Genomic DNA, 24,078 nt, shown 5'->3' on the forward strand with positions numbered 1-24,078 from the left:
GGGGACCAGAAGAGGCTCCCAGCCCCCCGCTCTTGATTTCTGCCCTCTCTTCCACAACAAACACAGGCTCTCTCACACACACCCCCTTGTCTCCACTCCTATGGCCCCATCCTAGACCCTCATCACCCCTCACCCAGCCTAGGGCAAGCACCTTCTCACAGGCCCCCTGTCTCAGGTCTCTCCCCACTCCAGTCCAGTCTGTTTTCCACTGCTGATCTTTCCCCAAAATCTAGGTCTGACCATGTCAACTTCTCTCCACTCAAGGATCTCTGGGAGGCTCCGTGTGGCATCCAGGAAGTCTCCTCTTCCTTACCTGGTCCCAGCCTGCCTCTGACAGTCTTCCGATGCCTTCTGCCCTCTGCACACACTCCCTCTGACCACACTGACCTACTTGAGGTGCCCCAACATAATCCCAGGCTTTCTGACTCAGGACATTCCCCTAGGCCCATCCCCCTCCCTCTTCCCATCCCCACCTCCTGCTTTCCTGGGAGGCTCCCCTCCAATACTGCCTTCTACAGGAGGCCTGTTCTGGTGCCCGGGCAACCTGCCCCTTTCAGAGGGCCTTCACATACCCTGTGTGTGACTCGTATGTACCCATATCCTTGCATTGCTTCCTCTGTTAGAATGCCTTTTCGTTGAAATTAGGGGCTCAAAAATATCCACAGAAAGCTTTAGTTATATCCCTAGCACTTAGCTCACAGCTTGGCACTTAGTAAGTGCTTAACAATGGCTTATTTTTGGTTTGTTGACACTCTCTGTTATTGATTAGCTTTGACACACTGTGTTCTAAGGGCTCTCCCTGCTCTGACATCCCATGTTCTAAGGGCCCTCCCTGCTCAGACATCCCATGTTCTAAGGGCCTTCCCAGCTCTGACATCCCGTGTTCTAAGAGCCCTCCCAACTCTGATGTCCCGTGTTCTAAGGACCCACCCAGGTCTACCATTTTGGGTTCTAAGGACTTTCTCAGCTCTGACATCCTGTGTTCTAAGGACCCACCCAGCTCTACCATTCTGGGTTCTAAGGGCTTTCTTAGCTCAGATATTCTGTGCTCTAAGGGCCCTCCCAGCTCTCACATTCTGTGCTCTACATTCCAGTTCTTATATTCTGTCTCTTAAAAGGATGCTGAGGTGATACTGCTATTATTCTCTACCCTTGTCAAAACCCTCTGGGGATACGTTGTTCAGTTCTGGGTGTCATATTTTACAAAAGACACTGATAAGGCAGAGCCATGTCAGGAAGCTGACCAGGACACTGAGCAGATTGTGGACTTGGCTGGCTGACAGAACTGGGGATGTCCTTAGAACTCGGACATGAGAAGACCCGGGGAATCATGGTAGTTGACTTCCCGTATCTGTAGGTCTACTATGGGCATGAGGCATGACAAGGGGCACAACTAAACAGGACCAGTCAAAATCATAGGGAAGTGGAATTAGCCATAACATAAGGAACAATGAGTTGGCCTAAAGTAGAGCTGGCTGCTTTGGGAGGCAGCATTCTCTATTAGTCACTGGGGACATTTGAGTGGTTGCTGCTGCTCCAAGGATTACTGCACAGGTATGGCCTTACTGTCAGTCACTTCTGAGCTTCTACGATGATCTGGGAGGGCATCTGGGAGCAATTACAATAAACACATCTATCTCCAGACCAGGAGAAATGATTTATGCATCAGCTGTTGTTCAAAGCCTCCAAAAGATGTCTCTCACTTACCTTTCTGGGCTTATTTCCTGTTATTCACCATAGCACACTCTTTGTTCCTGTTAGACTGGTCTGCTAACTTGATGTTCCCTCTCTTACCTCGGGTACTTTTGCACTAATGGTCCTCTGTATCTGGGCTGCATCCGGGACCCATGGGATCCTTAGCTCTGTTCCTTCAAAGCTCAGCTTAGATGCCATCTTCTCCATGGGGCCCTTCCTGACCCTCTTCTACCCTCCCCCCAAGTCATTAGCATTCTCTCCTTGAAAATATATTACTTCGTATTGGTTTTGTATTTATTCACTGGTATACATGTTATATTCTCCCAGGAGACAGGGAATTTTTTTTTTTTGTCTTTGTATTACTAGGGTTAGAATGATGCATTGTATACAGTAGGTGCTAAATAAATGTTGATGGAATTCTACTATGTCCCTGGTGATAGTAGTGTGTGTGTGTGTGTGTGTGTGTGTGTGTGTGTGTGTATGTCTCACTAGGTTCGCTCTTTCCTTCTTGAAGCTGTAGCAATGACATATGGAAGCCAGAGACTGACGGCATTAAGGCCAAGCATGCTCTCAGCCCCATTGAGAGAGAGGGAGGAAGAGGCTGGGGTCATAGAAGTCGGTCTGTGCCTAATCACGGGTGTTCCCCTTTCTTCAAGCTTGCCGATGCCAGCCTGGCAGCCGAGGACAAGTGCCAACTGTTGAGTCCTCATTGGGTCCCAAGGAATAGCTGCCGGGCTCACCTGGTGGATGGCTGAGAGTAGCCCAAACCCCCCACCAGGACACAGTCTTTTAAGGGAGGCTACCACAGAACACCTCAGGCAGTTCGACAAGCTGGATAAAGTCCAGCTTGGGAATGTCAGTGGACACAAACTTGGAAAACTGGAGCTTAATAAATGTGTGTCAATGGATACTAGAAACATGACTACGGCAAACGATGTCATCTCCGAACCTGTTTCATTATTCATAAAGTGGGGGTGACAGTTCTTACCTGTGGGCTGAGACTGGGCTGGGACTATCAACCTATTTTTACCACGTCTCCTCCCTCCATCCCTTTGCTCACGTTGTTCCCTCTGCCAGGAATTCCCTCCCTCCCTTTGCAGGCCTGTTAAATTCCTGTCTATGCTTTAAAAGCCCCTCTAAATGCCACCCCTTCAGGAAGGTTTCTCTGATCAATCCTATATTTCTTCTGAGGCTTAACATAGTATTTTTGCACCCCTGTGATGCTCAGAGGGTATAGGATTCTGTATGAAAGGAAGACCCCGGAGGGCAGAGGCTGCATCCCCAGCCCTTAGCACAGTGCCTAACTCATAGCAAGCACCTAATGAATGCTCCTTGATTGACTGATTGAACTGTGCTTCTGTCAGCCACTCCTCTTAGACTGGGAGCTCCGTGAGGGCAGGGATGATGGCTTGGCTAAACCATGTATTTTCCTTAGTGCTCCCTCAGCTCGGGGTCTTGCATGGGACATGTACCTAATAGGTATTTTATTGGCTCCAACGGAAGTGAGCCAGGGCACCGACTGCAATGGGAATCTAGAGTGGCCAAGTTAAAGTGTTCCTTTTTTTGGAGTGTGTCCTCCTTGTCTGGGGAGGGGTGGCAGAAAAACAAGGATTCTGCCTGACCCAATTCCCATCCCTCCTGTAGCCAGATGAAACTAGGGAAGTGCCTCAGCTTGGCCCTTTCATCCCTAGACCCAAAGAGAGTTTTTTTTTTTTGAGGGGCAGTGAGGGTTAAGTGACTTGCCTAGGCACTACGCACCTAGCTGCCCCCAAGAGAGTTTTTCATTGGCTAGGGTGTAACCACATGAACCCTCATCCAAATATCATGGGAATGGGGGCACAGCTAGGTGGTGCAGTGAAAAGCACCAGCCCTGGATTCAGGAGGACCTGAGTTCAAATCCGGCCTCAGACACTTGACACTTACTAGCTGTGTGACCCTGGGCAAGTCACTTAACCCCCATTTCCCTGAACACACACACAAAAAAAACCCCACCAAAAAACAACAAAACAAAACCAAAAGCCAAAACACAACTATCATGGGAATGGGTTGCTCCCACTGTAGACTGTATCAGGAGATAGTACAAAGTGAACCTAGGGGTATTTCTCACCTCTTTGAGCTTGGGAGAATCATTTCCCAGACTAGGAGTCCATTCCCCCCAAGATGGCATGTGAATGTTATTAACCCTATTAACGGACATTTATTTATATAGAGTGTTTAGTGCTTGTTCAAGGCTGTTTCCTTGGTTTCAGACTCTGCAAAGGAATCCAGCATCCTCTGGGCAAACAGGGGTGGTGGTGGTGTTTCTCTGGGAAAGTAGGCTAAGGCCGTTGGCCCAGCTAACCCAACCCAAGGCTCCTGGGGAATCTCCACAGTGCATGTGGTACTTACACAGAACAGGGGTCCAACATGTAACTAACGTGTTTATTCCAGTACCATTCACTATACTTGATTGTTCCATCGAAACATCTGCATTTGCTCCTGGGAGGGACTGAGACACAGCAGCACCTGTGCCCTGATCCATCCACCAAGGACGGCCCCCTTGGCCAAGCCATTGTCTCCCGGTCAACAGTCTGGTCTTAGAGCTGGGAGAGACCCCTGATCTCCCCAGAGAAAGAACTAGCCCATTACCTGCAGAGTCTCTGTGGGACAGGGAAAATGATCTCATGGGGTATCACAGTGAATGATTCAGGTCCTGGCCTCTGACACAGTATGGTCCAAATGCTTAGGGCACTCTCTCTCGGGGCCCTCTGCTATTCTAAACTAGGCTTGCTCCTCTCTGAGCAGTCAAGGACAAATGCTGGTGGCTCTGCCGGACCTCTTCTCTTTGGGGGCTGGTCCGAGAACACTGAATATTAGGATTAGTGACTATGTTTTGCTTGTCAGTCCTGGGTACTTCTTGCTTCCCTATTCTCACTCACCTTCTAATTTCCAAATAGATGGGGCTGGCATTGTCCTAACTTCTTTTTTCCCATCCAAGGGTATTTGTTTAAGAGCTGTAACCTTGGGGCATGGGGTGAGTCCCCTTCTCCACCCCATGCCTCCCTGCCTGTTTGTCTGCCTGCCTCCCCACAAGTCTTGCTCAGCCCCGGAGTGGCTTTTGCTTTGGTGAGATGGGATGACAGGGTGGATGAGAACCCTACGGGGTAGTGGAAATCATATGTTAAAAAAATCAGGAAAGGGGCATATAAAATCTTGCCCTTGGTATATTGCCTAGTCAATAAGTGTAAATGTCCTCCTGCCAGGAGAAGGACGGAGTCCTTAAAAGATAGGAAACATCAAAGTGTTACTTCATTGTCATTTAAAAAAAAACCCCAACAAAACAACCCCAACCCCACAAAATTGGTGTAAACAAACCAAGCAACAGGACAAATCTTCCCGGATGGCAATCATAGCCAACGCTTTAGCACCAGTCACCGATCTGCTTGCTCCCGGGCCTCGGGAGAGCCCAAGGAGAAGGAGGAGGTCATTGGCACGTGGTGAAGACCTAACGCCAAATTTTGTGCATGTGATATGTATGAGAAGGTGGTGCCACTGTAGGGTATACGGAGATGCCCAGGCAAAGGTGGCTCTCACAAAAGCTGTCTTTTGCAAGAACTGGGCCATTGCTTGTGTATGGGTGTCCTTCTTGCGGGGAGTGGAGGGCTGTGCCCATCAGCCCCCTGCAAAAACAAACAAAAAGTCTCTCTCTCATTCTCTCTCTTTCTCTCTTTTTGTTTTCCTTTTCAGTTTGTTAAAATCTTCAAACCTGAAGAATTCATCAGTTTGAGTTGGGGCAGGTCTATTCTGGAGGAATGGTTCCTCAGGTCCCCTAGGTCACCTGCCCACTTCAGTGTCCCCTAGGGGAAACTGAGGCCTCAGGGAGCACTGGCTGTCAGATGATGCTAGGGATAGCAGCCTTCTGAGGGAGAAGAGAAGGAGGGCCAGTCTTCTCTTTCCATTTGTCTTCCTTGAAAGCACCCCTCTCCTTCTGGTCTTATTCAAACAGTCCTGGGGATCATTCTCTTTCTTGGAGGGAGATGAAGAAACGGCTTTTGGTCTCAGACTGGAAAAAAAACCTAAACAAGCCCTTTTAAAGACTCTCACTGCTGTTCTTCATTCATTATTTGTCCTTTAAAAATAGTTTTCATATGGTTTTCCCCAAAATATCTTTTTCCCATTCCCTTTTTTCTTTCTTTCTTTATTTTTTCCCATTGCTTAAATTTTCGGCGTTTCTGATGACTTCTCTTTGTGGGAGTGGTTCCACCTGTTGCCACTGTCCTCAGAGTAGGTGGGTGACTCTGTGGTTGGACATAGGATGCTCAAAAACTGGAACGGGGCACACAGGGGCAAAGGGGAGCAGGGCCGTGAGGAAGAGGAGAGTGAAAGTGGGATGAAGGTCAAACTTCCACTGACTGGATCTGGTTCATTTGCGCTCGCATCACCTGAATACTGTTCAGAATTTTCTTTTGATGACCAGCTAGAGTGACGCCCACACGAAGAATGTCCCTTTGGGGAAGAAACACAAATACATGTGGCATCAAGGAGCCAGAAGGCTAAAATGTGACAGCCCAACAGCCCACCTTTAGAAGGGAGACTTTCCCCCTCTTCACTCTCCCACTCCCTTAGGTGTCGCCACCTCTGAGTGTAGTGCCTCACAAGCCTCTCCCTTCTCTGAGCTCATAGCCCTTCTTTTTTTTTGGGGCAATGGGGGTTAAGTGACTTGCCCAGGGTCACACAGCTAGTAAGTGTCACGTGTCTGAGGTCAGATTTGAACTCAGGTACTCCTGAATCCAGGGCCGGTGCTTTATCCACTATGCCACCTAGCCGCCCCCCATAGCCCTTCTTCTTTATGCTTTTAAGTTGGTTGTGCCTGGAGCTTGTGGTAATGAGTGAAGAGCACAGTTAGCTCACAGATGGAAAATGACCCTGGTGGGACCTGGCCCAGTGTTCTGCTGGCTCATGCATAGCCATCAGTAAGTGAGGTGGTGTTCTCTCTCCTGAAGGAGAGAGTCAATGACAGGGAGAGGAATCACAGCTTCTCAGGGTTGGAAGGGATCTCTAACCTGTACCTGAGCTAGATTTCCTTGACACGCTGCAAGATTCCCCCCAAGTGATCAAGCAGCCCAGGTTCAAAGACCTCCGACCTTCTAAGACAGCCCATTTAGCTTGGAGAGCTCTCAAGGTTAAAAACGAAAAGTCTCTCTCTGCAACACCCTTCCCAGTATGAACTGCTTCTAGTTCTGCCCTCTGGGGGACCAAGAAGGTGAATCTGTTCTATCTTCCTCCCTCAGCCTCAGTTTCCTCATCTGTAAAGTGGGGATAGCACCTATTCTTCAGGGCTGTTGTGAGGATAAGATTCGAGGATATTTGTAGAACACTTTCAGACCTAAAGCACCGTCTAAATGTGAGCTATTACGATTATTGTTGTTGCTAACGTCCTTCCTAAAATGAGAACAATTATACTAACTACCTACACATTTCACACTTTACAGTTTGCAAGCACTTTATTTCTATGATCTCATTTGGGAAGGCGGTAGGGGCTTCACTGTTACCTAATACTTGTGTTACTGTTTGACTCTCCCTGTGTTATGTCTTAGCTCCCCTAATGAGACACTAAGCTCCCCAGGGGGAGGGACCCTGTCTTTTTGGTCTTTGTATCTTCCTTCCTTTGCGCACATGGTAGGTGTTTCATATATGTTTTCTGATTCCATTGCATTGATTGTTCAACAATGATTTCCTTTGGGGCTTAAGACTCACTGCTTCATCGCTGGGATGTCAGGCAGAGGTGGATTAGGGGTAGACGAGGCAGGCAGCTTGCCTAGGGCACAACACCTGGAGAGGTGTGGTGAGGGCCACGTTTTAATATGACTTTTTCTAATTCCTTTAATACCAAGAAATGTTGTTCTCCATGGCTCAGGCGTGTTGATTTTGTGATCTGTTAGATTGCATGGGCCACAGAAAGTGCTTGAAGCCTCCAGTGGCCCGTCATAAACAATTTTCATTCCTTGTCTTGGGTATAGAAACACCCTGTTCTTGCTTTGTGGTTGCACCCCCGCTGGGCCTCCAGACCCTGGAATTGCTTCCCCTTCCTCCCCAAGCCTTGTCTCATACCTTCCCCTTTTCTGACCGAGCTTCCTCAGCCTCCTGTAAGTACCACTTAAACGGCTCTGGGGAGCTTTGAGATCTCACCTCTCCTCCTGGCTACAGATCACTTTCTACACAAGGAGAGTAAATGCCTCATCAGACACTCTCAGGTACACGTTAGCTGCTGTGGCCTGGGGCCAGATCTCCTCACAGTCAATTTCCCTTTGTGATCTAACCGTGTTCCTAGCTCATTCCTGCAACCTGTAGACAGATGGATACCAGCCCGTTCTCTCCCCAGAGATCTGCACTCTTAGGTAACACAGAAAGGATGAATCCCTAGATCCCTGTGGTTGAATCTGATGAAAAGAACCATCAGGGAACCCCAGAACTTCACATGCCAGGTAATGAAGGAAAGACTGTCAGAGCCCTCTTGTGCTATCTTCCTTCCTCCCCAAACTACCCCTTCTCTCTTTGCTATTTATTCTGTATATGTATATAGATGATCTCTCCTGAGAGAATGGAAGTTCTTTGACGATTTTGTATTCCTAGCTCTTGGCATGCAGTAGGCACTTAATAAATACTCTGGCTAATGGGAAGCTGCCCCGAGCTGCTAACCTCACCCCGTCGGCCACCTATGAGACAGGTCCCAATAATATTTGGCCCTGCTCAGTTACTCCTCCAAGGTCACCTTCACCTTGCCTGGCTGGCACCCTCATCCACCAGGCTAGATGGGAGGAAAACGACTGGCCCAGTGGAGCAAGGCCCGGCACTTACTCCATCATCATCTGAGAGACGACATCGAAGGATGTGAAGCCGGCGTTGGCAAAGCTCTCCTTGTACTGGCCCATCTTGATGGCCTCCAGCCACTCATCCACCGTGTTAAAGCTGGTGTAGTCAGGGACCGTGCGATCCAGCAAGGGGAGGTTGATCCTGAGAGAGGAGGGGCAAAAACGGTCATTGCTAATGAGGCTTGTGTGTGTGGATGTGCATACCTGTGTGCATGTGTGTCTACACAAAGGAGTGTGTATGTCTACATACATGTGTGTATACATGCATGTGAATATATGTACACATACAGGCATATGTGTGTATCTATATATATTTGCATATGTGTATATGTACATAGTGCATGTGAACTACAGGTGAGAGGAGGGTAGGGTCTGCTGGGGTCACTTGGTGACATAGAGGGGCCTGGACAAGTGTCTGAAGAGTGATTTAGGCTGAAAAGAGAGCTCCCCCAAACATCAACCTGAGTGAAAGATGTGGGGGGGGGGAGAGGAGGAGAGGGAAGCAAAAGGGTTGGGTGGTTTTCCCAACAGAAAACGGGGAAGAGAAGAAGGGGGCCCTGGGTGTGGTGGGAGGAGCAGGACCTTTGAAGTCAGGCAGTCTGAGTTCCAAGTCTCTTTGACCTGTGTGCCCTTGGGTAGGGGGCTTGCCAGTGCTCTCTGAGCTGCTATTTCTTGTAGAGTCACAACCTAAGTTTCTTTTTAAAAATTTTTCCCCAGTGTTTTTATTTATTTATTTATTCATTAATTTATTTATTGTTAGTTTTCAACTTTTTTTTTTTTTTGGTGAGGCAATTGGGGTTAAATGACTTGCCCAGGGTCACACAGCTAGTAAGTGTCAATCTGAGGCTGGATTTGAACTCAGGTCCTCCTGAATCCAGGGCCGGTGCTCTATCCACTGTGCCACCTAGCTGCCCCCTCAACATTTGATTTATAAGATTTCTAGTTTCAAAAAAATTTTTTTTTGATGAGGCAATCGGGGTTAAGTGACTTGCCTAGGGTTACACAGCTAGTAAGTGTTAAGTGTCTGAGGCTGAATTTGAACTCAGGACATCCTGAATCCAGGGCTGGTGCTCTATCCACTGTGCCACCTAGCTGCCCCAGTTTCAAATTTTTTTAACCTGAGTTTCTTTATCTACTTGCTGGAGTAGTTACTGATGAGTGAAAAACAGGAAAGCTGGGCGGGGCAGTGGGGAGAGGACTGGACTTGGAGTCAGGAGGACCTGATACTAACAAGCTGAATGACCCTGGGTAAGTCACTTAAAACTCTCTCAGCCCACATGTGAAAAATGAGGATGACTGTAGCACCTGCTTCACAGGGTTGTTGTAAGGATCAGGGGAGATGATGTGAGAAGAGGCACTTTGCCTCCAGCTTGGAGGGTCTGTGGTTACTGAGGGAACATGTGGTGTTTCTGGGACACCTCTAACCCAGTATTCTCCTCCATGGGGACCCCAAGTCATCCTGATTCAAACAAAGGTTTAAGCACCTGGAGGCCATAGACCCAGTTCCTTCTGGGCTCCTTCAAAGTGTTGGGTCCATAGGAGGCTCAAGAAAGAAGTGTTGAAATGGATAGTGCCCTCCCCTTGTCTCACTCAATGGTAGGGAAAGAACTGAGGTGGATAGGGGACTTCCATGGCCTGGGCAAGTCAATATTGTTTCCAGTTCAGAAGACTTAACAGGCAGCTGTAGGCGAGGGACCTGGGTTTTTTTTTTGGGTAAAACAAGAACAGTTTAGATTCAAACCATTAAGAGTTGGGAAGGACCTTAGAATAGAGAATGTTAGAGCCAGAAGCAATCTTAAACTACAGAATGTTGGAAATGGAAGGGCCCTTAGGCCCTAGAATGTCAGAGCTAAAAGGGGCCTTAGAACACTTAGAACATAGATTGTCAGAGCTAGAAGGCACCTGAGAATCCTCAGCATCAGAGATGGGAGGGAACCTGTGGGCACAGAAAGTTTGGGTTGGGAAGGATCTCAGAAGAGAGAATGTTGAATCTGGTAAGGAACTTAGAACAAAATATCAGAAATAGGAGGGTCCTTAGAACACAGAATGTCAGAGTTGGGAAGGTCCTTAGAACACAGGATGTCAGAGCTGGGAGAGACCTTAGAACACAGAAGGTCAGAGCTGTGAGGATCCTTAGAACACAGAAAGTCAGAACTGGGAGGGCCTTAGAACACAGAATGTCAGAGCTGGGAGGGCCCTTAGAATCCAGGATGTCAGAGCTCGGAGAGACCTTAGAACACAGGATGTCAGAGCTGGGAGGGCCTTAGAACAGAATGACAGAAGTGGGAGACACTTTAGAACACAGAATGCCAGAGCTAGAAGAAAAACTTGGAGGTCTTCTGCTCCAAGCCACTCATTTTACAAAGGAGGAAATGGAAGCCCAGAGAGGAAGAATCTAATTACAGTCCATCCAGTCCAGCCCCTTGTTGGGAGCTTGATCTGCCTCACCCACATCTCCCACAGGTGCCCACCCAACCTTTTGACCTCTATATCTCCGTCCTACTGGTAGACAGCTTTGACTTTGGGGGAAGTTCCTCCTCCACATCAGAGGCATCTCAGCCTGGGGTCCATAAACTTTCTCCTTTCATTTTCTGGAAACCTGTATTACATATGGTCGGAGACACAGGGCTGTGCATATCTACAGATCTCCATGATTGGATAGCCTATGAGTGGCTTCCTCTGTGATCCTGTGTAGTTTATTTTATCCCTTTAAAGACATCATTCTAAGAAGGGATCCTTAGGTTTCACCACAAAATGGTGAAGGCCCCTTGTGCTGCACTGGGCTGAAATGTGTCTGTGGGGTGGTGGGTGGGGGTGGGCATACCCAGAGGAGAGGGGTGCCATGGCTTTGAGGCTGTTGGGGTTTCGAATCATTTTGTCCAGTGTGTTCACAATCTGTCCAAACTTGGGTCGGTGGTTCCGGTCCTTCTGCCAACAGTCCAGCATGAGCTGGTGCAGGGCGTTGGGGCAGTCCATGGGAGGGGGCAGCCGGTAGTCTTGCTCTATGGCATTGATTACCTAAAAAACAAAAAAAAATTGAGGATGGTGATGATCATAATATCCCTTATAACTTTAAGGCATCATAAAACACTTCCCTCACAATAATCTCATGAGGTACATCATACAAGTATTACTAACCCCATTCAACAGATAGGGAAACTGAGGGCTGGTGAGGGGAAGTGACTTGCCCAAGGTCATAGAGCAGAGCTGGTATCTAAACTCATTTCTTCTTTTTCTTTTTTTTTTAGATAATATTTATTTATTTATTTATCCATTCATTCATTCATTCATTTATTTATTTTGGTGAGGAAATTGGGGTTAAGTGACTTGCCCAGGGTCACACAGCTAGTAAGTGTGTCTGAAACTGGATTTGAACTCAGGTCCTCCTGAATCCAGGGCTGATGCTTTATCCACTGTGCCACCTAGCTGCCCCAACTCACTTCTTCTGACTCCAATTCTGGAGCTCCATCCACAGTATCAAAACAGTAGAAGTAATAGAAAGAACAGCAATAATGAATTAACCAGCAAGCATTTATTAAGTACCTATTACTATTAGTTTATTAACCAACAAGCATTTATTAAGCACCAATTACTATTAGTGAATTAGCCAACAAGCATTTATTAAGCACCTATTACATGCAGGCACTGGGGATATGAAGACAAAAGTGAGAGAGTTTCTGACCTCAAGAAGCTTATAGTCTTTTGGGGTAGGGGATACAACATGTACTCAGATGAGTATCAATGACAATTCATTATTACCAGGGCCATTCTATCCTCTAGAATAGAATATAAACCTCTTGGCCTCGCATTTAAGGCTCCCCACAATCTGGTTTCAACTTAATTTTCCATATTTATTTCTCATTGCTCCTCTTCACCTACTTATAGTTCAAAGTTGGAAGGGACCACTAAGATCTTCTTATTCTTCTCCTTTGTTTTACAGATGAGGAAACTGAGGCCCAGAGAGGTCAAAGGACTTGCGCAAGGTCATATGGGCCAAATTAATAGGCAGTTGGGGAGAGGGCAGCTAGGTGGCGCAGTGAACAAAGCACTGGCCCTGGATTCAGGAGGACCTGAATTCAAATCCGACCTCAGACACTTGACACTTTTTTTTTTTTTTGGTGGGGCAATGAGGGTTAAGTGACTTGCCCAGGGTCACACAGCTAGTGTCAAATGTCCGAGGCCGGATTTGAACTCAGGTTCTCTTGAATCCAGGGCTGGTGCTTTATCCACTGTGCCACCTAGCTGCCTCCCAGACACTTGATACTTACTAGCTGTGTGATACTTAGCAAGTCACTTAACCCTCACTGACCTGCATTATTTAAAAAAATAAATAAAAGAGGCAGTTGGGACCTTCTTTCAAGGTTGAAATCCTCTGTGTGTCCCTCTCTGATTTCCCCATCCCTAAAAACTCCCAGGGTGCTGTGTCCAGTCTCTTCTTTGGTCTCCTCACTCTAATCCCTGCCTTATACATATTCTATTCTCCCACTGCCATGTAAGTTCCTTGAGAGGTACGACTGTAACAGTGCCTGGCAAATAGTAAGTACTTAATACTGATTAATTGGATGCAAAGCTCCTAGCACAGTGCCTTGTAGAAAGCAGGTGATTAATACATGGATTAAAATTCCATTGTTGACTTGATCTGCTATGACCAGAAAAATCCATCACCCAGTGGCCCTTCACTTTCTTGCTCAAGAACTTTTAATGGCTCCCTAGTTCTTACTACAACAAACCTAGTTTTCTTGACATAGGCTTTCAGGGCCCTCCATAAGCAGACTTCATTGGATCTCTTCAACCTTACTTCCCACCCCTCTCCAGCATTCCCCCCTCTCTGGGGAGGTTTGGCTCCTGGTGATCCCAGGAGCACAAAGTGTTCATCTGCTACCCTAGCCATGTGCTTATGCTGTTACCCACTAATAGCTCCCTTAATTTTAGAGCCTTCCCTCTGAGACTACTTCCAATTCATTCTGTGTCTATCTTACTTGTACATAGTCATTTTCACGTCTCTCTCATTAGATTGTGAGCTCCTTGACAGCGGGGCCTGTCTTTTGTCTTTCTTTGTATCTTCAGCATTTGGCACAGAGCCTGGAATGTAGTAGGTGCTTAATAATTGCTAGCTGACTGACTGATTGACTGACTACTTGCCCATCCTTCATAATCCTGCTCAGTTCTACCACCTCCATGGCATCTTCCCTGACAACTCTAGCACTTCGCTTTCCTGGAAATCCTACTATACCTATAATTTTCATCACAAAACTTAGCTTTTTATTCTATTCTAAATATAGATGCATATGTGATGTATGTACATGTTATACATGCACATATATGTACATATGTTTAGAATAGAATGAAGAGCTAAGTTTTATGATTAACATTATAGGTATACATATATATATAATACATATCTATATCCATAACTATATCTATCTAAACTCTCCCTTCCTCTCTCCCCCATCTTCCCCTCCCCTTTCTCTTTCTCTCTCTCTAAACCAGCTCTGTGACTGAGAAAATCACTTCTTTCTCTTTCACAAGTTTTTCCATTTGTAAAATAAGGAGGTTGGACTAGATGGCATCCTAAGGCCCATTTTGGCTGTAAAATTCTATGTACTAAAGTTCTTTCAAGTGCTAATATTCAATGTTCTAGAGACCCTGCCAACTCTGACATTCAGAGCTATGAGATGTCTTCCAGTCCTGCATTCTATGACCCAAAGGCCCTCCCAGCTCTGACATCCTGTGTTCTAAGGGCCCTCCCAGCCCTGATGTTCTGTGTTCTAAGGACCCTCCCAGCTCTGATATTCTGTGTTCTAAGGGCCCTCCCAGCTCTGATGTTCTGTGTTCTAAGGGCCCTCCCAACTCTGACAGCCTGTGTTCTAAGGGCCCTCCCAGCTCTGATATTCTGTGTTCTAAGGCCCCTCCCAGCTCTGATATTCTGTGTTCTAAGGGCCCTCCCAACTCTGACAGCCTGGGTTCTAAGGGCCCTCCCAGCTCTGACATCCTGGGTTCTAAGATGTCTCTTGGCCCAACATTGTTCTAAAGTCCTTTCCATTTCTCATATGGATGTTCAGCTCCTACAGGCTATGATTACATGTGTGTTAGTCTTGACTCCCTAACAAGATTTTTGGGAGGCAGTGGAATGCAGTGGAGAGTACAACTGACTTAGACCTGGGGTTGAATCCTACCTCTGCCACTTGTTACCCATGGGGGCAAGTCAGAGCCCAGGCTCTATGCCTCAGTTTCCTTCTCTGTAAAATAAGGGGTTCAGACCAGATGGCCTCTAAGGTGCCTTCTAGGCCTATGTTTATGAGCTTCTTGGGGGCACAGACCAGGCATCATGTTCCTGTTACACATCCCAGCACATAGAGCAGCGTCAATGATGCAGCAGGTCCTCACTAAATATCTGATAATTGTTTGATCACCTGATAGGTTATTCCAGATCCTCACTTGGGTTCAGTGCAAACATGATTAGGCAACAAGGGGGCAGACGTTGGGCTGTGTCCTGGAAACAGCCAGCATCTGGCAGACACCTGTTAGGGGGCTGGGGCCAGGGGCTTTCAACAGGTATCATCTCCCACCCCACAATATCTAGACCAACCCCCTGACTTCGGTCTCCTCCCTCCCTCTCTCCCTCCAAGAAATTACTGCAGTCAGAAAAAAAAATGTGGGCTCCTTCTGTTGGGTGTTTTGGCAAAAGATCTTGCCCATTTCAAAGATTCTGTTCCTGTTCCCTTGAAAACTTACGTCCTGATTGGTCATGTCCCAGTACGGCCGCTCCCCATAGGACATCACCTCCCACATGACTATTCCATAGCTCCACACGTCACTGGCAGATGTGAACTTCCTGTATTGGATGGCTTCCGGAGCTGTCCAGCGTATTGGGATCTTCCCACCCTGGGGAGGGAGGAAGAAGGAATCGTAGATATCCAGATTTTTAAAGACCTTAGTGGTCTTCTAGTCTAGCTCATAACAAAAAATAGAACATAATATATTATACTATAATATGCTATATGACATAATAGAACATGTAATGTTTACACATATAATATATTTAATAGAACATCTACTATATTATAACTGCCATGTAGACAGTCTGCCTCTGTTTGAAGACCTCCAGCGAGGAAGACCCTGCTATTTCCCAATATCTCATTTCCCTTGTGGCAGCTCTCAAGGATAAGACATTTTTCCTGACTTCAAGCCTAAACCAGTCTTTTTAAAGCTTTAGCTCATTGTTCCCGAATCTGCCTCTGGGGGGGCCTGACATCCTTCTTCCACATGATAGCCTTTCAAATGCTTGAAAACAGTTCTCACGTCTCCCCTGAGTCTTCTCTTCTCTAGGGTAGACATCCCTAGGTCCTTTACATGGTCCACATACTTTCGCTATCCTGTTTGACCTATTGGGAATGAACGAGCTCCAGCTTCAGTAAATGAAGGAAGGGCCAGGAAAGAATATAGGGTTCTGAGGAGGTCCCTAGAGACCTTCCCTGGGCTCATTAAAAAAAGTCATCTCCCTTTTTATGGACACCATGTTTCTCTTAATTCAAGCCAAGATTACACTAAATTCTTGTTGTTGTTGTTGTTGGCAGTCATGGGGCCCATCCTACTCTAGTATAGTTGGTGTTTTTCAAAACCAAAGTTTAGGACTTCAATTTTTATCCCTATTACATTTTATCTTATTAGATTGAGTTCATTTTTCCATTCTCTTAAGAGCTTTTTAGATCTCAATTCTGGCATAGTGTCTTGCATACTGAATACATGCTTTTTGAATTGAATGGAACACATTGTATTGTTAGCTTTGTTTCATCTTCAGATTCGACAAACATGCTACCTGTGTATCCATTCAGGTCACTGGTAAAAACATTACCACTTCACAGTGGAGGGTACTGGGTGTATGTTCTAATGGTATATCTTCTAAGGTCCCTTCACGCTCTGATTTTCAATGTTCTAAGGACACATGCGGCTCGGATACTCTTGTTTCTTTGGCCCTCACGGCAAGGACGTTCTGCATTCCAAAGTCCCTCCCAACACGGACATTCTCTGTTATTATGGCTATGCCCAGGATGAACATTGTATGCAAACAGTCTATGTTCTAGGGTAATTTTCAGCTGTGAAATTTTACAATCTAAGATCGGTTCTAGCTAGCTCTGACATACTACAGTCAGAAGTTCCTTCCATTTATGACAGTCAATGATTCCTCTATTGGTGTCACAAGATTGAACCCAGGGGTCTTTGAAACTTAGAAACTGAAGGCCCCTTTGAGTCACTTGGAGAGATGTTTTTTGAATAGGACTCATGTATGTTTGCTTGTTATTCTAGGGCCAATCTTTCTTTTCGGGTCTCAATTTCTAGTCTCTAAAATAAACACCCGAAGTTATAACAGTTGACTTTATCCTCCATCCTGCACATTTTGAGAATCATTTGTCAGAAATCTATAGGGGGATGCCTTCCTTAGGTTTATGGAACAATGGGGACCTTGGTCCATGGCTGTTTTTCCCTTGCTTCCCTTGGTATTGCTGATCCAGGCTTTGCTAGCTTGCACATCCCTCTTCAAATGATTGCCCTTCCCCTTTATGTTCATTACCAGGGCACTTGTGTAGGTGGGGTCAGAGGTGTCGTCTTCCAGGAAACGCGAGAGTCCAAAGTCAGACACCTTGCAGACCAAGTTACTGTTGACTAGAATATTTCGGGCGGCCAAGTCTCGATGTACATAGTTCATGTCTGCCAGGTACTTCATGCCCGCAGCAATGCCCCGAAGCATGCCTACCAGCTGGATCACTGTGAATTGCCCATCATTTTGCTTTAGAAGAAACCAGGGACAAAAGCAGAATGAGAAAGGTATTAATCACGGGCAAGAGTCCAAGATTCATAGAATTTCATGGTTAGAAGAGACTTTCTAGAGATATGTCAAGTCCTTGGAGGACAACTAGCTCAACCCATTCCCAAAGCAGGTACCCCCTCTAGAACAACCTCAACAATATCTCCAGTTTCTACTTGCAGATCTTCCCAGACATGGAATTCATTACCAAGGCAATCCACTCAACTGTTGAACAGATTAATTAGGATGTTTGTCCTCAAACTGAGTAATTAAGTCTGCTTCATTATACCCTCTACCATCCCCTAGCACCTTCAACCAGCCTGAAGTATGTACAATAACCTCCTTATAGATCTTCCTGCACAGCCAACTATTTCCAAAAGACTTTCTCCACTATGTCTTGTAGCAACACTTAAACACTGCCTAGGGTTGCCACCCTTTTTAGATAAGTGACATTCTGTGTTCTTCCACCTCTGACATAGAGCCTTTCACCCTTTTAACTCCCTAGATAAACTCCTAGATTCAAGGACTTTCTTCTAGTTTGTTGTTGTTCAGTCATTTCCATCATGTTTGACTCCTTGCAACCCCATTTGGGGTTTTCTTGGCAAAGATGCTGGGCTTTTTGCCATTTCCTTCTCCAGTTCATTTTACAGATGAAGAAACTGAGGCAAACAAGGTTAAGTGACTTGCCCAGGGTCACAAAGCAAACTGTCTGAGGCTGGACTTGAATTCAGATCCTCCTGCCTTTACAGTGGGTGCCCCATCCGCTGTGCCACCCAGTTACCCTTCTTCTAGTTCACTGGAACAACCGAACAATTCAAATCTGCCATTGGTTCCTGAATGGGCTGTGCCTGTCTACTTCTCAGTGGCCTCACTCTACATACAGGTAACTCTTTTGTACCAAAATACCCTTCTCTGGTCACCACTCCCCTAAGAAGTGTGCCACCTTTCCCATCAGAAGGCAGGGGCTGACTTTATTTTGTTTTGTAGATGCGGGAAATAGGTGCAAAGAGGCTTAAATGCCTTGCTGGTATGGTCTGTTAGGAGCCCACGTTTTGTTTATTTATTTTTTTAAACTACAAATTCTACACACCTGACTCCTGCTTCAGTCTCTGATCATACTTGCTACAGCCAGAGTCATGAATACCTGGGGTTTTGCCCCAGGCCCTTGGCATTTTGAGGCTCCAGACCCTCTAACATGGGCCTTTCTTCAGCACAGAAACAAAAGAATTTGGCACCTAGTGGGTGAGAACAATTAGTCAAAAGAGCAAGCTACCAGACCCGTGCCTTGTGAATAATCTGTGATCCACTATCTAATTAATTCCCCCTCTTGCTCAAATGAATTTATCTTAATTGCTCCTGGTATTATTTTCTCAGCATGAATCACAAAGTTGGTTGGAAGGTAGATTGATGCCCTGAGCATTCTTTGTGCCACCTGCTCAGGGGCCAAAATAGCTAGTTATGGCTCTGTCCCCTGAGGCCCTACTGTGAGCTCTCTTTGCCAGACTAGTGTGTCTTCAACGTCCTTCAAACATACCATATGGACCCACTGTTTTGCTCATATCCTTTTCCTGAGTTTGGAACCCCTTTCTTGTTCCTGTTCACTTAGCTTAGCACTACCCGGGCCTCAAGGCTCAGCTTAAGCCCTACCTGTTTGAGGAAGCTTTCTTTGACTGTTCTCATCCGAAGGGATCTCTCCCTTCTTTAACCTCCTGCATCACTGATGATGTCTTCAAAATGGCACTTAGCTTACATTGTCATACTTAATGGCTGCTACCTTCTTTATGGACTTGACATCCTGTGTTCTAAGGTTTCTCTGCATCTGACTTTCTGGGTTCTAAGGGCCCTCTCTGCTCTGACATCCTGTGTTCTAAGGTCTCTTCTTGCTCCAAAGTCCTCTGTGATCTTATGATCTAAGGTCCCTTCTGATGAAATGTGAAGGAATTTTAGCTGTAAGCCTGAGTGGCAGAGAGCTCACAGCTGCCCACAGTGGTGAGTAACACCCTCCCCCCCTTCCCTGCAATATCTTGACACTAGGGATCAGGGGAATAGGCATGGTCAAGCAGCCAGAGCCCTAGAGCCCCTCTAACAAGAGTACTTCTATATTGCCTTTTTTTTTTTTTTTTTTGCAGGGCAATGGGGGTTAAGTGACTTGCCCAGGGTCACACAGCTAGTAAGTATCAAGCATCATAGGCTGGATTTGAACTCAGGTCCTCCTTAATCCAGGGCCAGTGCTTTATCCACTGAGCCACCTAGCTGCCCCAGTGCACATTTATAGGGATCTTTAGGGGCAGATAGATCCCTGGTAGTTAGAGGGATGATTCTAGACATGGATGCCCAGGGGGTTGGGGATCCTCCTTTTGTTTTGTGGTAATATAAGAATAGTATTATTTGACATCCCCCTGGTGGGAATGAGTCCACTGTGGTTTTAGGGCCGCTCCACAAAGTGATTCTGGCCACTGGAGTCATGATGATAAACCCCATTAGATGGGCAGGGGATAGAACACTGGGCCTGGAGTCAGGAAGATCTAAATTCAAATCCAGCCTCAGACCCTTACCAGCTGTGTGACCCTGGACAAGTCATTTCACCCTGTTTACCTCAGTTCCTCATCTGTAAAATGAGCTGGAGAAGGAAATGGCAAAGACTCCAGTATCTTTGCCAAGAAACTCCCAAATGGGGTCACAAAGAGTTGGACACAAATGAAATGACTCAACAACAATAACCTGAAAGGCAAAGTTTTGATCTCCATGTGATAAAACAAGTGCTCAGGCTGTGACATAGAATGAATATGAGTGGGTCTGAGCCACCCTTTTGCTTTGAAATTCTGTGTTCTAGTGGACTATGATCCTGGGCCTCCCCCTTTCCTCTTTCTGCTCGCCTCCCCTCCCCCTCAGTCCCTTGCCCTGCTCTACCCTCTCTTACCCGGAGGAAGGAATCCAGGGAACCATTCTCCATGAACTCGGTGATGATCATGACTGGTGTGCTCTTAGTGACCACGCCCTCCAGGTGGATGACGTTGGGGTGGTCAAACTGGCCCATGATGCTGGCCTCGCTCAGGAAGTCCCGGCGCTGCTTCTCCGTGTAGCCTGATTTGAGGGTTTTGATGGCCACAAAAATTTCTCTTTTGCCTGGCAGCTTCAGGTGGCCACTACAGACTTCACCAAATTCCCCTGGCATGGGCAGACAGAAAGGGATAGCAGATCACTCACGGGATGGCAGTTCTGCCTTAGTCCCCTCTTCCATGTCATCTCCACTCACTGGGGTCTACAGAGATTGTTGCTTTTCCTTCCCAAAGACCAACCCATTTTCTCAGTCACAGGATACTAACCATGTTTCCTTCCATCTACAATGATCTGATCTCCAGAGAAGGAAGATCAGAAGTGGTGTGACAAATGGCCTGCTCATTGAGTTGACCTTGGCCAATATGAGCAATAAAGTAGATGACTTGAGCCTGGTTCCCCTGGGATCCCCTGAGGAGAAGGGGGTACAGGATAGTCCCCCTCCCACCCTAAGACCTATTGATCTGAAACAGACTCTCCCAGTGACTGAGGGGGATCCCGGAGGGCAGAGGCCACAGTGCACGGGAGGGCCCCGCCCACCTACCTGCTCCAATCACCTGCTCAATTTTGACACAAGAGATGTCAATTTCCTTGGCAAACTCTCGCACGGCTTCGTTGGGGTCCTCATAGGTGAAGGGGTCAATGTAGATTTTCATGCCTGGAGTCACTGGGAGGGGGGGATGAGATCAGGGCTCAGTCACACCAAACTGTGGACACTGACAGACGGATGGACAGACAGACAGACAGCTGGGGAGGGGCACTCAGCTGCAGGCAGACACTCATGGGCAGGGCAAAGCCATTTCCGAGTGTCCTCCCAATGCCAGCCTATGCAAATCAACCAGGAGAAAGGCACATCCCAGAACAAGAAAGTGAGTGGGGGTGACAAGGAAGCAGGGAGTCAAGAAGGAAGAGGGAGACTCGAGGAGAAAAGACCAACATACAACAGTGTGTTCTTAAGGATTTAGTGCTAGAAAGGATCTTAGAGCTCGTCTAATTCTACCCCCCCCCATTTTACAGATGAGAGAACCATAGGCCAGAGAGTTTCACACAGTTAATGAATGTTGGAGTCAGAATTCCAACCCATGTTGTCTGAGTGGTTATCAGAACCGCCCCCCCCCCATCCTTCAAGGCCCTACTTGAATTCCATCTCTTCCATGGTGTCTTCTCTGATCCCTGTACACTGCCCCTTTCAAAGGGCTATCTCTCTCCTTTGCATTCTGACTTCATTTATTGTCCATACCGTCACTTCTCTCATATTGCCAGGTTTTAAGTGTATTTTATCCTTAGTGGACTATAAGTTCTTATGGGGGTGGGGTGGGGGCGTGCCTCACACCATCTTCATACCAAACATAAGTTACATCCCTAAAAACAAGATGACTTTGAAAAATAGATAGCCACTGGAAAAAAGATATCCTTTTTTTTTTTACAGCCAATGAATAAAATATCATATTGCCTGTGAAAGTGATTTCTCAATATCTTTCCCATCCCATGTCATGTCCCTCATCTGCATCTAAATTTTCAGTGTTTTTTTTTTGTGGGGCAATGAGGGTTAAGTGACTTGCCCAGGGTCACACAGCTAGTAAGTGTCAAGTGTCTGAGGCTAGATTTGAACTCAGGTCCTCCTGAATCCAGGGCCGGTGCTTTATCCACTTCAACACCTAGCTGCCCCCCAGTAGGTCTTTACTGTCCAGTGAGTCACCTCTGAGGTCCCTTCCAACTCTACATCTGTGGTCACTATTAAAACTTCTGGGTTGTTGTATCCAATGCCCTCCACCACTGGGCATCAATCTACCTTTTGAATTTTAACTCATATTAGGTCATAGATATAGAGCTGGGAGGTATCTTAGTGGTTATCTAGAACCCACCTTATTTTACAGATGAAAAAGCTCAGTCTCAGAAAGGGGAAGTGACTTGTCCAAGGTCACACAGGTAATAAGGATTTGAATCTAGGACCTCTGATTCCAAACATTTCTCACCGTACCATATTGTTGCCCTATGAACTCCTCTTCAAGTTTTCTATACTCTAGCCAAACTGGGCAATTCTCTCCACTCCCCTGACCCCCAACATATCTTGCTTCTTTTGCTGTGGTGCCTTTGTGGATCTCTCTGCCTAAAATGGGCAGCTAGGTGGTGCAGTGGATAGAGTGCTGGGCCTTGAGTCAGGAAGACCTGAGTTCAAACCCCTCCTCAGACACTTACTAGCTGTGTGACCCTGGACAAGTCACTTAACCCTGTTTTTCTCAGTTTCCTCATCTGTAAAATAAGCTGGAGAAGGAAATGGCAAACCACTCCAGTATCTTTGCCAAGAAAACCCCAACTAGGGTCACGGACAGTTGGACACGACTGAACAACAAAAATGGTGTAAAACAACAGTTACGCGTGACATTTATATAGCGCTGGAATGCTTGCCAATTGCTCATCACAAAGACCCTCTTAGGTAAAGTACTACAGTACTAACTGATCCCTTTTACAGATGGGGAAACTGAGGGTCATAGTGGTTCAGTGATTTGCCCAGGGTCACACAGCTAGTGTCTAAGGCAGTATTTGAACTCAGATCTTCCTGATTCCAAGTCTAGCGCTCTACCATGACCCAGCTGTTTCCAATTTGAGGCAAGTAGCAAAGCTGGGCTTCAAATACAGGTCCTTGATTATAGACTTCAGAACTAGAAAGGGCCTCAGAGATCATCGTGCTTCACTCTTACAAAGGGGAAAAACAGATTTAGAGAAGGAAAATAACTCGCTTAGGATCAGATCATTTGTAAGTAGCAGGCAGGGTTTGAACCTGGGACCTTGCCTCTTGTGAACTGTAAAATGCTATGAGAAATGGGAAGCACTATGGCAGTATCATTCTCTGGAGATCCCTGAGGTTTGGCTGGTTGGTAACTTAGCTCACTCATTGCACAGATCGGCTGGAAAAGGCAGAGATTTCTTCTAGAAGTCGGCCCTCGGATCTGGGGCCAACCACATTTACAGTCAGTCAGCCTGTTTTCTCCCTTCCTGAATTAGTCCTAGGCAGGCACTGGTATCAGCTCCCTGGGAAAAAAAAAATCCCCTTTCTTCTCTAGGTTTTTAGCCTTAGAAGATTTGCAGACTCCTCTCCTTGCAAAGGCCTGTGGCTTACCTGCCTCTATCCAGCTCCAAGGCTTTGATCTTCTCTCCCTGCAGAACAGGGGGAAAATCTCTCCTGCTTTAATTACCAGCTGGGGCCAAGAGCTCAGTGGGTCAGATCTTGGTGCTAACGAGGCCCAGTTTCTAAACTCAATCCCCACAAGGCCTAGTTAGTGTTATATGGAAAGAAATTCTCTTTCCCCCTTGGATGCCTTGCCCCTGCCTTCCCCATATGCTAACCGTCAATCCAGTTGAAAACCCGCCTATTGGTTGTAATGTGAGAGTGGGAGCCAAGAGCTAAGCCATCACCACTAAGGGGAACATGACTTGAGGCCTGAGCCCTATCTTCATAGACAGTCACATTCTGGTGAATCAGCATGTTCAGAGGATGGAGCATTCTGGAAACCTGAAGGCCTCTAGTGACTCACTGACAGTCAGGGATCCCAGATTCTAGCAGTTCTACTCACTTTAGTGGTGTGAGATAATATTTGTAAAGCACTCTGTACACCCTCAAGCATCACGACTTTTTTTCTTGTTGTTTAGTCTTTTCAGTCACATCTG

General features: G+C 46.5%; 1 protein-coding gene across 3 annotated transcripts in view; it reads right to left on the reverse strand.

The window, feature by feature from the left end:
* Positions 1–5,494: 5,494 nt before the first annotated feature.
* Positions 5,495–24,078, reverse strand: part of EPHB2 (EPH receptor B2) — a 268,821-nt gene continuing 250,237 nt past the window's right edge. For all 3 annotated transcript variants that reach the window (XM_043996951.1, XM_043996950.1, XM_043996949.1), the window contains exons 10-16: positions 20,954–21,076; positions 20,273–20,520; positions 17,119–17,334; positions 15,282–15,431; positions 11,371–11,564; positions 8,533–8,688; positions 5,495–6,180 (exon numbers count right to left, since the gene is read on the reverse strand). In XM_043996951.1, coding sequence (XP_043852886.1) covers positions 6,072–6,180; positions 8,533–8,688; positions 11,371–11,564; positions 15,282–15,431; positions 17,119–17,334; positions 20,273–20,520; positions 20,954–21,076 — 1,196 coding nt within the window. In that variant the 3' untranslated portion in view covers positions 5,495–6,071. The remainder of the gene's footprint in view (positions 6,181–8,532; positions 8,689–11,370; positions 11,565–15,281; positions 15,432–17,118; positions 17,335–20,272; positions 20,521–20,953; positions 21,077–24,078) is intronic.

The sequence above is a fragment of the Dromiciops gliroides genome, chromosome 3, assembly GCF_019393635.1.
Source record: "Dromiciops gliroides isolate mDroGli1 chromosome 3, mDroGli1.pri, whole genome shotgun sequence".
Classification (NCBI taxonomy): domain Eukaryota; kingdom Metazoa; phylum Chordata; class Mammalia; order Microbiotheria; family Microbiotheriidae; genus Dromiciops; species Dromiciops gliroides.